Raw genomic sequence first — 15,661 nt, 5'->3', positions numbered from 1 at the left:
TGTGTTCGTACCAACGGAAGTCAATTGAGTTTAGTGTTGTGTGGTGATCAACATTCTTCAAAATATCTTCTGTTGTTTTCTGAAGAAGAAAGAAACTCACACAGGTTTGACATCCCAAAAAATATCGTAGCATAAGTCTTTGAGTAGTTACTTATTTTATTTTTTAAATAAACACACATAGACTGACAGGTGATAGAGTACATGTGTAGGTCATTATTAATGGCATTGTCATGCGGTCAGTTCACAAGCAACGAAATCAACTGATAAAACACAGCGTGAGTGGGACACACAGAGAGCGTCTGTCGTGGGAATGTGTTCTTTAGATTCCAGTGGAAAGGTGAAGCTTTCAGAAGAATATTATGCTGATGATCTCTCCATCTCTCCACCCACTGCTTTCACACGCTTATCTTATGTGATATTTCGCACCGTCCTGCGTCGCTCTCCTCGCAGGAACCTTCCACCCTTCCTGTTCCCTGAAACATCCAAGATCGCTCGTGTAATTACCCACAGTTCATTTCAGGAATTTAGAGGACGCACATTTGAGGACGTGTTTGTGTTCATGTGCCTCATTAACAAATAAGCAGAAATGCCATTTCCAGATTGGTGCAAAGTTCAGACTTGTTTTGTGCGTGAGTATGTGTGATCTCATTAATCTTTTATTACATTGAGAGTTTCTTCAGTTGTTCACTAATGAGATCTGACACTCGCACACATACACGCTTTTATCAGCCCATTTTCTTCTCTTTTTCAACAAAGAGATGTTTGAAAATGACAAACTTGTATTTGCTTTAATCAGTTTTGTTGTGTTATACTTGAATGGATATCGCCTTAATAAGTATCGCCCTGTCTCTAAGCTTTTAAGAGTTAACAGAACCTCTTCAATCGGGTTTCTCTGCCCATATTAGCACTGAGTCTGCTTTGCTCAAAGTGTTTAATGATATTTTACTTGCAGTTGATTGTGGTAAAAATATAGTTTAAGATGGTTTAGCTCGTATCTTAGAAACAGGTCTTTCTCTGTTGAGTTAGGAAAGTTCTCCTCATCTACTGCTCCTGTTATTTGTGGAGTACCTCAGTTTATTTTTCATTTATATATGCGTCCGTTGGGAGATATTATTAGGAGGCATTATGTGTCATTTCACTTATATGCTGATGATACCCAGATGTATTTACCTTTGAAAGCTGATGATTCCATCGAACCTTTATTGGCTTGCCTTGGTGACATTAATAAATGGTTATCCAATAGTTCTCTTCGACTTATGAGGACAAAACAGAAATAATCGTCTTTTTGTCCTCCTTAGTTAAGAAGTGGTCTAATTAATGAGCTTAGAAATCATTTCTTTCTCAGTCTCTTCCAAGGTCAGGAATCTCGGTGTTATTATTGACTTAGCAAAATAATCTTGGTGTCAAGAACATTTTCTATCAATTTTCAAGATCTGGAGAAGGTCATTCATGCCTTTATTACTTCTCGCTTAATTGACTGTAACTGATTATATTTGTGTCATCCTCAGTCTTCGATTGCATGCTTTCAGATCGTACAAAACGCGGCTGCATGGCTGTTGACCAGAGCAAAGAAAACATATCATATTACACCAATTTTAGCCGCTCTTCTTTGGCTCTTAGAATACAATTGAACATTTTGTAGTTCGTTTTTAAAGCTCTTAATGGTCAAGCCCCATCCTATCTTGCAGTATTCTTACTCCTCGTTCATCCTCCAGGTCTTTAAGATCTCGTTCACGTCTTTTCAGTTGCCGCCCCCAGTCTTTGGAATCACCTGCTATTGGACATCCGTCTTGCACCTTCTATTACAACTTTTAAAAGGATGTTGAAAACATATCTTTACTCCCACGCATTCTAATAGGATTTATATATGATTTATTGTTTTACGATTTGTGTTGATTGTTTTATGTTTTAACCCTTTGATTCTGTACAGCACTTTGTCAGCCCTGCTGAGATAAATGTGCAATAGAAATACTTCATTACTTACACTGATCTATAGAAGTGAAATCTAACATGAAATGTGAAATTAAAATAAGTTTAATTCTCATTTATAAAATAGAGTTTCTTTTTTAAGGACATGCTTTTCTACTTCATGACTATCATGTGAAAAAATAACAGTATATATAGAAGCGGTGTTTGTTGTGTCATTTGATTTTCATTAGATTTCAATTGATCTGTTTGTTATTAATTATGCTCAGCAAAACATTTATCTTTTAATTTTGTATACTTACATGTTTCACCAGTTATGTGTATTTGTTCAATGTAATGTCCTTTCTCTTTTATTGTCTGTAGAAGTGAAAACACAGATTGTTTGTGAGATTTTCTATCGACACATTTAATTTCATGTCTCTGTGAGTCTGAAGACAAGATGTCGTCCAGCGTGCAGATTTTGCGTCAGATGTGTAATGAGTACATTTGTGTATTTTTATATGTTGTGACGCACATAGACTCATGTGTGAATATCACATCCTTCTGTTTGTCGTATGGCAGCCTGTTGTGTGAGTGGAGAGACAGGCGGCTGCAGGAACACAAACAGGCCTGTTACGTGAACTGACGCTTATTCAGATTCTGTACATGAGTTTATGATTTTTTTTTCATTTTTAAACCAGTTTGTTGATGATTTTCAGCCAAATAAGTGGAATGACTAAAATAAGCTTTAGAAGGGGACGTGTCATTCATTGATTGACAGCTGTGTGATGGGTAGTCTCACACTTTATTTGTCTGTGTTTGAGTGTGTGTTGTGTTAATGACATAAGTGTGTCTGTCGTCTTGTGCAGTTTTGGATGTCAGCTTTAGCCACGACTCTTCCAGTCCCCTGTGGAGCTTTCATGCCTGTGTTTGTCATTGGTAAGTGTGCGTCTGTGTGTGTTTTGTTGATTGATGTCACACATCTTAAATGACTTTAATGCAGTATGAATGAGGTGTAGTTTGACTGGTGTGTGTGTGTGTGTCAGGTGCTGCGTTCGGGCGTTTGGTGGGTGAGAGTATGGCCGCATGGTTTCCAGAGGGCATTAATTCAGATGGAACCATCTACCCCATAGTGCCCGGTGGATACGCTGTTGTGGGTAAGAAAACTCCATTCATCCGCAGATCCTCGTGCATCTTTAAACATTTACATTTATTCATTTGGCAGACGCTTTTATTCAAAGCCACTTACATTTCATTATCCTATACAGTTATACTTAGGTATGTGCAATCCCCTGGGATCAAACCCACAACCTTGCGTTGTTAACACAATGCTCTTACCACTGAGCTACAGGAAAGCTGTAGCTCAGCGAAATTAAATAAATCTACTCACTCTCTCTCTCACTTACTCGCCATTCACTCATTTATTGGCTTGCTTACTCACTCACTCATTTATTTGTTCACTCACTCTTTCGTTCACTCAGTCTCTCTTCGCACGCTCACTCGTTTTGTTTTTCAGGTTGTTATTTATTGTTTGTTGTGTGTGTAGGAGCGGCTGCGTTATCGGGTGCTGTCACACACACGGTGTCGACGGCCGTGATTGTGTTTGAGTTGACGGGTCAGATCAGTCACATTCTGCCCATCATGATCGCTGTGATTCTGGCCAACGCCGTCGCTCAGAGCCTCCAGCCGTCCATCTATGACTCCATCATCCGCATTAAGAAACTGCCGTACCTGCCCGAGCTCGGCTGGGGTCACCACGAGTGAGTCTCTCTCTCTCTAATCTGTTATCTCAGACGCTTACATGAGTCTTTGGTGTCTTTAATGAGTGTAAATGACTGTGTGAGGTAGAGTTAAACAAGCACACACACAGTGACTTTCACATGACTTTCCCCCACACCCCCCCCACCCACACAGAGTGTTGTCAGATAGCATTTCAATGTTCATCACAAATAGTCATTCTGTTCAACACACACAGTTATGTGTGTTTTTGCCCTTGTGTCAAATTCATCTGTAGGTTCTGAGAGCCACATATATACCAAACGAAAGAACAATTACACAACAAAAGTCTGAGTGTGTGTATGTTTGAGAGTTTGTGTGTGTGCACATTTGTTTGTGTGTGTGTCTTTGAGTCTGTTTGTGTGTTTTCTGTGTGTGTTTTTGTGTTTTTTGTGTGTGTTTATGTGTGTGTGTGTGTGTTTGTGTGTGTTTGTCTGTCTGTTTGTGTGGGTTGGCGTGAGTTTGTGTGTGTCTGTGCTTTTGTTTGCGTGTGTTTGTTTGTGTGTTTTCTGTGAGTGTCTGTGTGTGTGTGTGTCTTTGAGTCTGTTTGTGTGTTTTCTGTGTGTGTTTTTGAGTTTTTTGTGTACGTATGTTTCTGTGTGTGTGTGTGTGTGTGTGTGTTTGTCTGTCTGTCTATGTGTGTTGTGTGTGTCTGTGCTTTTGTTGCGTATGTCGTTTGCATGTTTTCTGTGAGTGGGTGTGTTTGTGTGTATGTGCGCTTATTGTTGTGTGCGCACGTGTGTACTTGCTTACTTGTGTGTGTGCACACTTGTGTGTGTAAGCACATGTGTTTGTGTGGATGTCCCGGAAACTAGATTCTGCTGAGTCCGACTCTGCAGAAAAAAGGTCATTTATCAGCTGTACACACACGCACACACACACACACGCACGCACGCACACGCACGCACGCACACACACGCACGCACGCACACACACACACACACATGATCATCTTTCAGTTAAGATATAACAAATACTGACACAGACAAATGACGAAGCACACAGACGCACAACCCTAAGCTGTTCACATGTTTGAACTGTATCTTTACATTTTCTGACAAATGGAGTGCTGGTTGCCAGGGTGTTGAGATGTGGTTGCTAAGATGATCAGGTTTGAGTCTGACATGACCACCCTCAGGTGTGTGTGAGTCTGTGTGGTAACAGATCTCGTCAATACTGCAGTTTTACGCACATTATCTGAAGATGAAATAAATGAAGAAACGGTCGACATGATCTCACTTCTTTAGTGTCACACTTTAAAAAAATATGACATTTACATCAGCGGACAATCATGGGGTAACAGGGTTGAATGCAAACGTGAGGGTGTTTAAAACCTATGACGTGTGCACTTGTAATGTTAATATTGTGTTAGATTCACTCTTACATGGTTTTCTCTGCATGAAGGAAATATAATATCCGTGTGGAGGACATCATGGTGAGAGACGTCCATTACATCACTCTAAACTCCACCTACAGAGACCTGCACGAGATTCTTCTGATGGGAAACCTGAAAACATTAGCACTGGTGGAGTCTGCAGGTACACACAAACAGACGCACACATACACACACTCTTACACACAGACACACACTCCTACACAACCAGACGCACACACAGGTTGATTATAAAGACTCAAGACCTGATACCTCCATCTAAAGGAAAGGTGTCGTGTGGTTTCAGAGTCGATGATCTTGTTGGGTTCTATTGAGCGTGCTCAGTTACAGGCGCTCCTGACACAGCATCTGGGTAGCCAGCGGCGTCTGGAGTACATACATGAGCGTGCAGAGGATGAGAGGAAGCGCATGTCAGTGATCAGCACCCCCAGCAGTGAGGAGGGAGGTCACAAGGTCAACCACGAGGTTCGATTTCAGGTCAGTGCGTGAACAGCTGTTTGACTCCTATGAGATTATTATACTCGTATATTTATATTGACTGTGTGTGTGTGTGTGGACAGATCTCCACAGATGAATCCTCATTCCCTCCCTCTCGACCTGTTTCTCCTAAACCTCTCAAACCAGCGCTGAAGAGATCGTCTGTCGCTGAGAAGAACACAGACATTCCCACAAGTAAGAAGATCTCACATCACTTGTGTTTGTAATGCAGGAAAACACATCAAATGGAGACATCTTTGATGAAGCTAGAATCTAACATAGTTAACTTTATTCTCTGTGTTGAGTCACAACATCATTGTGTTAGTGCTACTCTATAGTTTTGATCGGTTTACGTGTGACTGTTACTGTGTATTCCTTCCTGTTAAATGAAAGATTCATTATTAATATGACTTTTGTTTTTGGACCGTTTTGGGGAAATGTGTAATTTCATGAATAAACTATCAGAATATGATGACTGTTAGTGAGAGATGATGTGTTGTACATAACAGCGACAGCAACATTCAAAAGCAAATCTCTCTCTGTCTCCCTCAGGTCCTCATGAATCTGGCATCGGTCTGAAGAATCTTCTTTGTGTTCATCCTCAGACAGAAACACTGGAGGTGAGATCACATGCACACAATCACACACACACACACACACACACACACATAGGGACAGACACATATGCATGCACACAGACACACGCAGACACGCACACACAGATGCACGCACTCACACACACACACATAGGGACAGACATATATGCATGCACGCAGACACGCACACACAGAGATGCACGCACACACACACACACACACACACATAGGGACAGACACATATGCATGCACGCAGACACACGCAGACATGCGCACACACACACACACACACACAAACACACACACACACACACACAGGCCTAGACACACAAGCACACACACACAGAGACGCAAACAGACATACACATACAGACAGGCATGCACACAGACACACACAGGGACAGACACACATGCATGCACACAGACACACACACTCAGACACGCACACACAGACAGACGCACACACAAAGAGACACAGGCCTAGACACACAAGCACACACACGCACACGCAGTGACACAGACACGCACACACAGAGACACACACACACACAGGCCTAGACACACAAGCACGCACACGCAGTGACACAGACACGCACACACAGAGACACACACACAGGCTTAGACACACAAGCACCCCACAGACATGCACACACAGAGATGCACGGACACACACACAGGCCCAGACACACAAGCACACACAGAGACACACACAGACACGCACACACAAACACACAGAATCGCACCCACACACACACACAGAGGGCTAGACACACAAGCATGCGCACAGACACAGACAAGCACACACAGACACGCACACACAAACACACAGAATCGCGCACACACAGACACACGCACAGGTCTAGACACATAAGCATGCAAACAGACACGCCCGTATACACTGACACGAAAATACACAGACGCACAGACACACACACACAAGTGTTTCACAGTTGTAATGTGTAAATGATATAATGTTAAGCCATGTTCACACTTCAAGCCTTAATGCTCAATTACAATTTTTTTTGCTAAAGTCATTTGTTGTATCACATTGTGTGGCTCACGTGCGGTATCAACATTCCATCAACAGAATAGCGTGTAAAGCTTTAAATTAGTGCAGAATTATGACGTAAGTCAATCAACAATGATGCAAAAGTCGCATGAATTCCGAAATGACCGTTCAGACTGAGGTCGCATTGCGAAACATCAGACCTGTATCTGATTTAGGACCACATGTGGAAGTGGCTCAGATCAGATTAAATAAGATCGGGTTCCATGTGGTTTGTCCTGTTCACACTCTCATGCAGTAAACAGATCTGGGTCACATATGAGCAAACAAATCTGATTTTGGTGGCAGTGTGAATGTGGCTTAAGAGTAAAGATTGTTGTGTTGTTTGTGTTTTCTAATGGAAGAATAATAATGTGATGACTGCTGATCTCAGAACAGTTAAACGTGTGAGGATTTCAGTCGTGGTAAGAGCCAGAGAGACCGATGGCTCGCCGTGTAATTCATCATCCGTCATCACGTCACCTCATGTCTCCGTCTGACCTTTGACCTGTAACCATTGTCATGCTTCTGATTGGTCATTCCAACATTAAATCCCACAAGTGTTCTGATTGGTCCATAGACAAACATTACAGTTCAAAGGTCACCATTGTGTAATCAGATGTGCATAGTAGATGTGATACATTAAAGGGACAGTTCACCTAAAAATAATTTACTCACCCTCGTGTTATTTTCATACCTGTAGAAAGTACTTTGTTGTGATGAACACAGAGATAGATATTTGGAAGTATACAGAGGGTTAGTAAATGATGACAGACTTTTTATTTCTGGGTGAACTGTCCCTTTAAGTGTGAGCTTTTTGAACATTAGGCGGGCTAATAAGAATCTAGTTTCGATAGATTTTAGAAACTAGATTTCATGATCATTATGGTGTATTAATATCATGATTCACATAATCATTCTCTTCTGCTGCACAGACACACACAAGAAAGTCCTGAAGAAAGTTTGTGAAACTCTGAAGCGTAAACATGTTTACATAGATGCCTCATTTCTGTGTGTTTCTATGTCAAATTGAAACCGTGTTTGTGGTTGTAACGTGTTAAAGACACAAACATTAATATTCACAAACTAACACAATACAAGATGTAGGCATCAACAAACACAATAGTATGATAAAAACCTGCCATATTGAGTTCATGCCTAAATAAACACAAAGAAGCACATTTCACCTGTGAAAGATTCACATTTCTTCAAGAATTGAAATCTCTGTTATTTTTACAACAATATTGTGACATCTTTAACATCTCATTGGTTTTTACTGTGTATGATGAGACGCGATCTGAAATGTTGACAGTTCCAAGATGGCGGACACAATGTGTCTGGATTGCGGCATCTATGTATGCAAGTCTATGATGAGAAGTGGCATAAATCTTTCTGTTATAAGTCAAACTTCTTATTGTGCACATAACTTGTTAAAGAGTTGACAACATAACATTAGGACATGACAAGCAAAAAGAGAACTTGTTACACAAAATGATAAAACGAACACTTGACAGCTCAACCAATAGAATTGAAGATTACAGCCGTCCTGGATTCTTCATCAGTGTGTGTGATGTCTAGAGTTCTGTATCTGTGTCCACTGCTCAAATAAGTTTTCCTGGAAACTGTGGTTGAATACAGCTCTTAGTGTTGAGAGCTCATGATGAGCCGCAGGCGTTTCTCATTACACTCACAGTCCACAGAAAGAAGCAGCAGTAACGCTAATGGACGCATGTTTTATTGATGTGTGTGTGATGTTCACGTCTTCTGTGCCCAAATGATTCTGTAGAGAAAGACGGAGAAGAGTTTAACTGCAGAGTGACATCATCCATTACAATCAGTATCTGAGAGAGAGAGCGAGAGAGAGAGAGTGAGAGAGAGAGAGACTTTCATCTCACCACTGCCAAAGAGCGCTTACAGCTAGTATTGATCAGCTGTGTGTGTGTGTCTGTGTACACGTGTGTATACACATTAAACTTGAATGTGACGAATAAAAGCGTTTTATAAAAGGACAAACAAACTGATTGTGTATTCATAGTGTGTGCAGCAGGCTTTTGGCTCGTGTGTTTCTGTTACATACTCACACCGCTCCATACACACTCTGAAGTCTCACACTGCATGTGTGTGTGTGTGTGTGTGTGTTAACTCATCTCTGTCTTTCTCTAGGACGACCCGGACATAGAAGACGATATGACACTTCGAGAGGTAAGAAAAATAACACACACAAATGCACAGACACACACACAAAGACACATGCACACAAACACGCATTCACACATACAGTATTGTTCAAAATAATAGCAGTACAATGTGACTAACCAGAATAATCAAGGTTTTTAGTATATTTTTTATTGCTACGTGGCAAACAAGTTACCAGTAGGTTCAGTAGATTCTTAGAAAACAAATGAGACCCAGCATTCATGATATGCACGCTCTTAAGGCTGTGCAATTGGGCAATTAGTTGAATTAGTTGAAAGGGGTGTGTTCAAAAAAATAGCAGTGTGGCATTCAATCACTGAGGTCATCAATTTTGTGAAGAAACAGGTGTGAATCAGGTGGCCCCTATTTAAGGATGAAGCCAACACTTGTTGAACATGCATTTGAAAGCTGAGGAAAATGGGTCGTTCAAGACATTGTTCAGAAGAACAGCGTACTTTGATTAAAAAGTTGATTGGAGATGGGAAAACCTATAAAGAGGTGCAAAAAATGATAGGCTGTTCAGCTAAAATGATCTCCAATGCCTTAAAATGGAGAGCAAAACCAGAGAGACGTGGAAGAAAACGGAAGACAACCATCAAAATGGATAGAAGAATAACCAGAATGGCAAAGGCTCAGCCAATGATCACCTCCAGGATGATCAAAGACAGTCTGGAGTTACCTGTAAGTACTGTGACAGTTAGAAGACGTCTGTGTGAAGCTAATCTATTTTCAAGAATCCCCCGCAAAGTCCCTCTGTTAAAAAAAAGGCATGTGCAGAAGAGGTTACAATTTGCCAAAGAACACATCAACTGGCCTAAAGAGAAATGGAGGAACATTTTGTGGACTGATGAGAGTAAAATTGTTCTTTTTGGGTCCAAGGGCCACAGGCAGTTTGTGAGACGACCCCCAAACTCTGAATTCAAGCCACAGTACACAGTGAAGACAGTGAAGCATGGAGATGCAAGCATCATGATATGGGCATGTTTCTCCTACTATGGTGTTGGGCCTATTTATCACATACCAGGGATCATGGATCAGTGTGCATATGTTAAAATACTTGAAGAGGTCATGTTGCCCTATGCTGAAGAGGACATGCCCTTGAAATGGTTGTTTCAACAAGACAATGACCCAAAACACACTAGTAAACGGGCAAAGTCTTGGTTCCAAACCAACAAAATTAATGTTATGGAGTGGCCAGCCCAATCTCCAGACCTTAATCCAATTGAGAACTTGTGGGGTGATATCAAAAATGCTGTTTCTGAAGCAAAACCAAGAAATGTGAATGAATTGTGGAATGTTGTTAAAGAATCATGGAGTGGAATAACAGCTGAGAGGTGCCACAAGTTGGTTGACTCCATGCCACACAGATGTCAAGCAGTTTTAAAAAACTGTGGTCATACAACTAAATATTAGTTAAGTGATTCACAGGATTGCTAAATCCCAGAAGAAAAAAAATGTTTGTACAAAATAGTTTTGAGTTTGTACAGTCAAAGGTAGACACTGCTATTTTTTTGAACACACCCCTTTCAACTAATTGCCCAATTGCACAACCTTAAGAGCGTGCATATCATGAATGCTGGGTCTTGTTTGTTTTCTAAGAATCTACTGAACCTACTGGAACTTGTTTGCCACGTAGCAATAAAAATATACTAAAAACCTTGATTATTCTGGATAGTCACATTGTACTGCTATTATTTTGAACAATACTGTACAAACACAAGCATACAAACATGCATGCACGCACACCTACACACACTTAAACACGAACACACACCTACATGCACACACAGACACATACACACAAACACGCTTTCACACATACAGACACTCGCACACAAACACGCAAGCACACACACCTACAAACATGCACACACATGCATGCACACAAACACGCATTCAAACTTACACGCACTTACAAACACCTACACACTAACAGAAACAAACACACACCTACACTCACACACACACAGACACATTCACACATACACGCACACAAACACCTACACTCACACAGACACACACACATACACACAGGTTCACACACACAAGTCATGCATGTTTACCTCTGAATGCAGATTGAGGAGTGGGAGGAGCAACAGCTTGACGAGCAGGTGAACTTCAACAACTGCAAGATTGACCCCGCCCCTTTCCAGCTGGTGGAGCGCACCTCACTGCACAAGGTTTGTGTCTGTAGTGTGTGTGATTTTTATTGTGTATTCGTTTTCTTGTATGTTTGATATCTCAACAGCAGCGATGTTAAATCTGTCTGACAGACGCACACCATCTTCTCTCTGCTGGGTCTGGATCACGCTTACGTCACCAGTATCGGGCGTCTCATCGGGGTGGTTTCACTGAGAGAGGTCAGAGGTCACCACACACACTTCATTTTGTTAACAAGCACGTAAGCAGTGTTCTAACGACAGAGACACACAAACTCCCGTCTGTTCTTAGTTGCGTAAAGCCATCGAGGGCTCCATGACGGTGAAGGGGGTGAAGGTTCGTCCGCCGCTGGCCAGTTTCCGGGACAGTGGGACCAGTGGAACCAGCAGCGAAAGTGAAGCCACGGAGCTTCACAAACTGTGGGAGCGTCACACAAACCTCACGCTGCCCAGAGAACATCCGCCCAACTCCTCGGACTCAGACGACAAGTCCCACTGACGTCACAGAACCATGAGACGCACAAAACAGTCCACAGTTCTCTAGACGGACTCCCGAACGTCCACCGGCTGGATTATTTGGGTCTCGTTGAAATCTTCCTGACAAACACTAATTCCATTTCCTGTTATGGGAAAGAATCAGGGACTCTTGTTCTTGTCAGATTGTGTGTGTGGTGTTGTTTCTTTACATTCCCTTTGTGTTTTAATCTTGATCACTGGACACTTTCTCTCCCCGTCTCTTGATGGGTTCTTTTTTAAGCAAGAGGTGGGCATTGAGTTTCTCTCCATATAAAGACACTGATGCTGGTGTAGGCGACTGCTGTGGGCGCAGAGAGAGCGAGAGAGAGAGATAATGGATGTGTGTGGGATGTATAATCTCTACATCCTCACTTCAGTAGAAAAGAGATTTATTTTCTCCCGTGACATTTGTTCAAGCAGAGACTTTGGTCGCCATTTTACTCACAAACCACTGATGTGTTTTCTCCTCCTGATCTTGTGAAAGGAGTGAAATCACAGAACCATGTGCACTTTTTTGCTTCCTTTCTAGACTTTAGTTGTTGCCTGCACACTAACTTTTAAGAAATAGTAACACTTTACAGTAAGATTATCATGAATAACAAACAGTGCTTTTATTTCATTTATTCATCTGGATTCAATTATGAGATTATTTATGATAATATTCCAAATATTTTATATTGTTAGCTCGTGGTAAGCTTCGCGTTAACTTGAATTGAATCACAGCTCCGTCCACATCGATAATATTAACAATAATCATTTACACTTTACAATCAGGTGCTATTTGTTCACAATTAATTAATGCTTTAGCGAACATGAGCAATACCTCTACAGCGTTCATGTTAAAGGGACACTACACCAGAAACATTTAAGTTCTCTCTTCAATTACTCGCCTTCGAGTTGATCCTAATCTGTATAAATGTCTTTGTTTGGTTGAACACAGAGAAAGATATTTGGTAGAATGCTTATAACTTATATGACCCACATTGACTCACATTGTAGGAAAAAAACAATGATAGTCAATGATCCCCCAGAACTGTTTGCTGTCGAACATTCTTTAAAATATCTTTCTCTGTGTTCATCACAACAAAGACATTTATACAGATTTGAAACAACTTGAAGGTTGAGTAAATGATGACAGAACTCTTTATTATTAAGATCAAAACATTGTCACTGTGAACATGAGTAAATTTTCAGTATTGACATGAACTAACACTAACAAGGATTAATAAATGCTGGAAAACCAAATTGTTCATTGTTAGCTAATGTCCGCTTATGCATTTTCTCATGTTAACTAATAGCACCTTATTGTAAAGTGAGTTTTTTATTGGTGCTGTGTTTATGTGAATGTTTATTTGTAATAACCACTTTGATATATATGTGTATTGGGAAATCAAAAGGTTTCTCTTTAAACAGATGATGTGTTTGTTGGTTTTGTTTGAGAACTTGATCTTGTATTCTCAATACACATACGTGAAGAAATGACCATTTACTGATTCACTCCTGCGTTTGATGATGTCACAGTCATCATGTCTCTCTCTCTCGCTTTCTCTCTTGTAGCATTTATGGACATTTTTCTGTGTAATGGAGAAGATCGTATACAAGTTCTGTCAGCTCGTGTCCTTTTCAGACTTGAGCTGAAATATATATATTTTTTTGTATTAATATATTAATGTTAATAAAATATTATTTTGGGGGGTGAAATACGGACGTGTTCCTGACAGGTTACGTGAGATTCACTCACAAACTCTGAAACACGCAACAAACGGCCGATTGGAACAAAAGAGGAGCTCTGAGAACACTTTATTTCCTCCTGTAAATGTTTGTTGTGTGTTTTTGTGAACGTTTCGCGGGTCATTTTAATATGAACTGATTTTGATTTTTAACTGACGTTTTGTCTCGTGGCCAATAAGCGTTCATATGTTAATACGTCGTAGGAGGAGCTTATTTTTGCAACAATTCATGTAGAACTTTGATTTAGATGTACAGATTTAATATATTTAAAAGATTCACTTAATGAAATTTTGTTTCTTTTGCCATTAAACGAGAGATGTTTGACTCGAGGTTCAGACAAAATCTCAATATTTAACAGTATTTTTGCATTAGATTTTGTTCTAACGGGATCTCCTCGACAAACATTGATTGAACGTTGAGATCCAGAAATGATGTTGTGTCTTTGACCTCAGAAAATGATTCCCATATCATCTCAGAAATGAATTTCTTTAGTGGTTATTTCAACATGTGTTTTTCCTCCTGAACAGACCAAATGAGTGAAATCATCATTGTTTCTGTTTGTGTATTTTCATTTATTATTTGTGGTCCGTAGCATTTCATGTGTAAGATTGTGTTGTGAGGAATTATATTTATTAACAACGATCAACAAAGTAGATAAACTGATTTTATTTTTCCTTTTTTATGTTCAGTTAAGATAAAGCATCTGTGCAATAATTTTTTTTTTGTAATAAAATAAAAGCATCAATGAATTTGAGATGAACTTTATTTTTTGTATAGAAAGAGACAAAGACGATGTTTGTTGAATCATTACCACAGAGAAGAGTTTGTGTTTTAGAGAAATCGTTGTTCACTGTTTTAAATGCAAACCGGTTTGGGTTTCACTTTCTCAACACTAAACTATTAAAGAAACGTTTATCTTCTTGTGGATTTTATTGGTCTGGAACACATTTCATGAACATGAAGTGTTTAAAACAAGAAAAAATATGTGCAATTTAAAAAAAACAAGGGCAGGTGATTTTGCTTATGTTTTCTATATCGGAAATGAATAAAACGAGATTTTAACACAACAACATTTACACTGGTGTTGATTCTTTGTGTTCTGGAGATTTATTCTAGCACATAGCTCATGCTTCGAGATGTTTTCTGGGTTTTCTTTGTAATTGTCCTGTCTGTTTTACTCACTTCTGATTGGATGTCGTTCAGTTCTTTGTTAACTTTGATTGGCTGTTGATGTTGTAAGTAGGTTATAAAACCAGCTGGCCAAGATTCATTTAAAGTCAAATTCCCCCTTCGGGAATAAAGAAAAACAAAACAATCCCATCTGTCATATTTCTGTGCCTGCCAATTGTCATAAATGAGAAAAAAACATGAAATTCAAATTAGTTCTTTAGCACTTTTTGCAAGTTTGCATTGTTGTTGCTTTACATAAAACACATTTTTCAACAAACACTTTAATAACAAGCAGACATAAAAATGGTATCGAAAAATTACTTTTCTGAACGATTGACCAAGATTTGCAGGAAAAATATCTTTCACAATAGTGTAAGAAAAATTATTTGGTTTTCCATTTGAAATTTTTTGATTTTCATCACACATTAGCAAATATTTCTTCTAATGTTAAACAATACTTAATTTTGACACGTTCATCAGAAAACAAGACTTGAAATTCCAAATTGTGAAAAAATTGTATATAAAATGTACAGAAAATAGTCTCTTCTTGTGTCGGTCTGTCATTTGTGATGTGTGATGTTAAAATTAATTGATTAAATCCATAAAGTTTCTATCATTATTACAGTGCAGGACCGAAGCAAACTGTCAATCTGGATATGTACAAGCATGGCATTTAATTTCACTTACTGACATAACG

The 15,661-nt window shown here is 39.7% G+C and overlaps 1 protein-coding gene across 2 annotated transcripts in view; it reads left to right on the top strand.

Moving 5' to 3' along the window:
• Positions 1 to 14,548, top strand: part of LOC130428496 (chloride channel protein 2-like) — a 37,298-nt gene extending 22,750 nt beyond the window's left edge. For both annotated transcript variants that reach the window (XM_056756586.1, XM_056756587.1), the window contains 11 exons: positions 2,775 to 2,844; positions 2,952 to 3,062; positions 3,452 to 3,665; positions 5,086 to 5,219; positions 5,361 to 5,551; positions 5,635 to 5,746; positions 6,104 to 6,171; positions 9,356 to 9,394; positions 11,464 to 11,568; positions 11,662 to 11,748; positions 11,840 to 14,548. In XM_056756586.1, the coding sequence (XP_056612564.1) occupies positions 2,775 to 2,844; positions 2,952 to 3,062; positions 3,452 to 3,665; positions 5,086 to 5,219; positions 5,361 to 5,551; positions 5,635 to 5,746; positions 6,104 to 6,171; positions 9,356 to 9,394; positions 11,464 to 11,568; positions 11,662 to 11,748; positions 11,840 to 12,046 (1,338 nt within the window). In that variant the 3' untranslated portion in view covers positions 12,047 to 14,548. The remainder of the gene's footprint in view (positions 1 to 2,774; positions 2,845 to 2,951; positions 3,063 to 3,451; positions 3,666 to 5,085; positions 5,220 to 5,360; positions 5,552 to 5,634; positions 5,747 to 6,103; positions 6,172 to 9,355; positions 9,395 to 11,463; positions 11,569 to 11,661; positions 11,749 to 11,839) is intronic.
• Positions 14,549 to 15,661: the final 1,113 nt, after the last annotated feature.

This window comes from Triplophysa dalaica, chromosome 9 (assembly GCF_015846415.1).
Source record: "Triplophysa dalaica isolate WHDGS20190420 chromosome 9, ASM1584641v1, whole genome shotgun sequence".
Taxonomy (NCBI): Eukaryota; Metazoa; Chordata; class Actinopteri; order Cypriniformes; family Nemacheilidae; genus Triplophysa; species Triplophysa dalaica.
The sequence above is the reverse complement of the archived record's forward strand: the minus strand, read 5'-3'. Positions and strand labels throughout refer to the sequence as shown.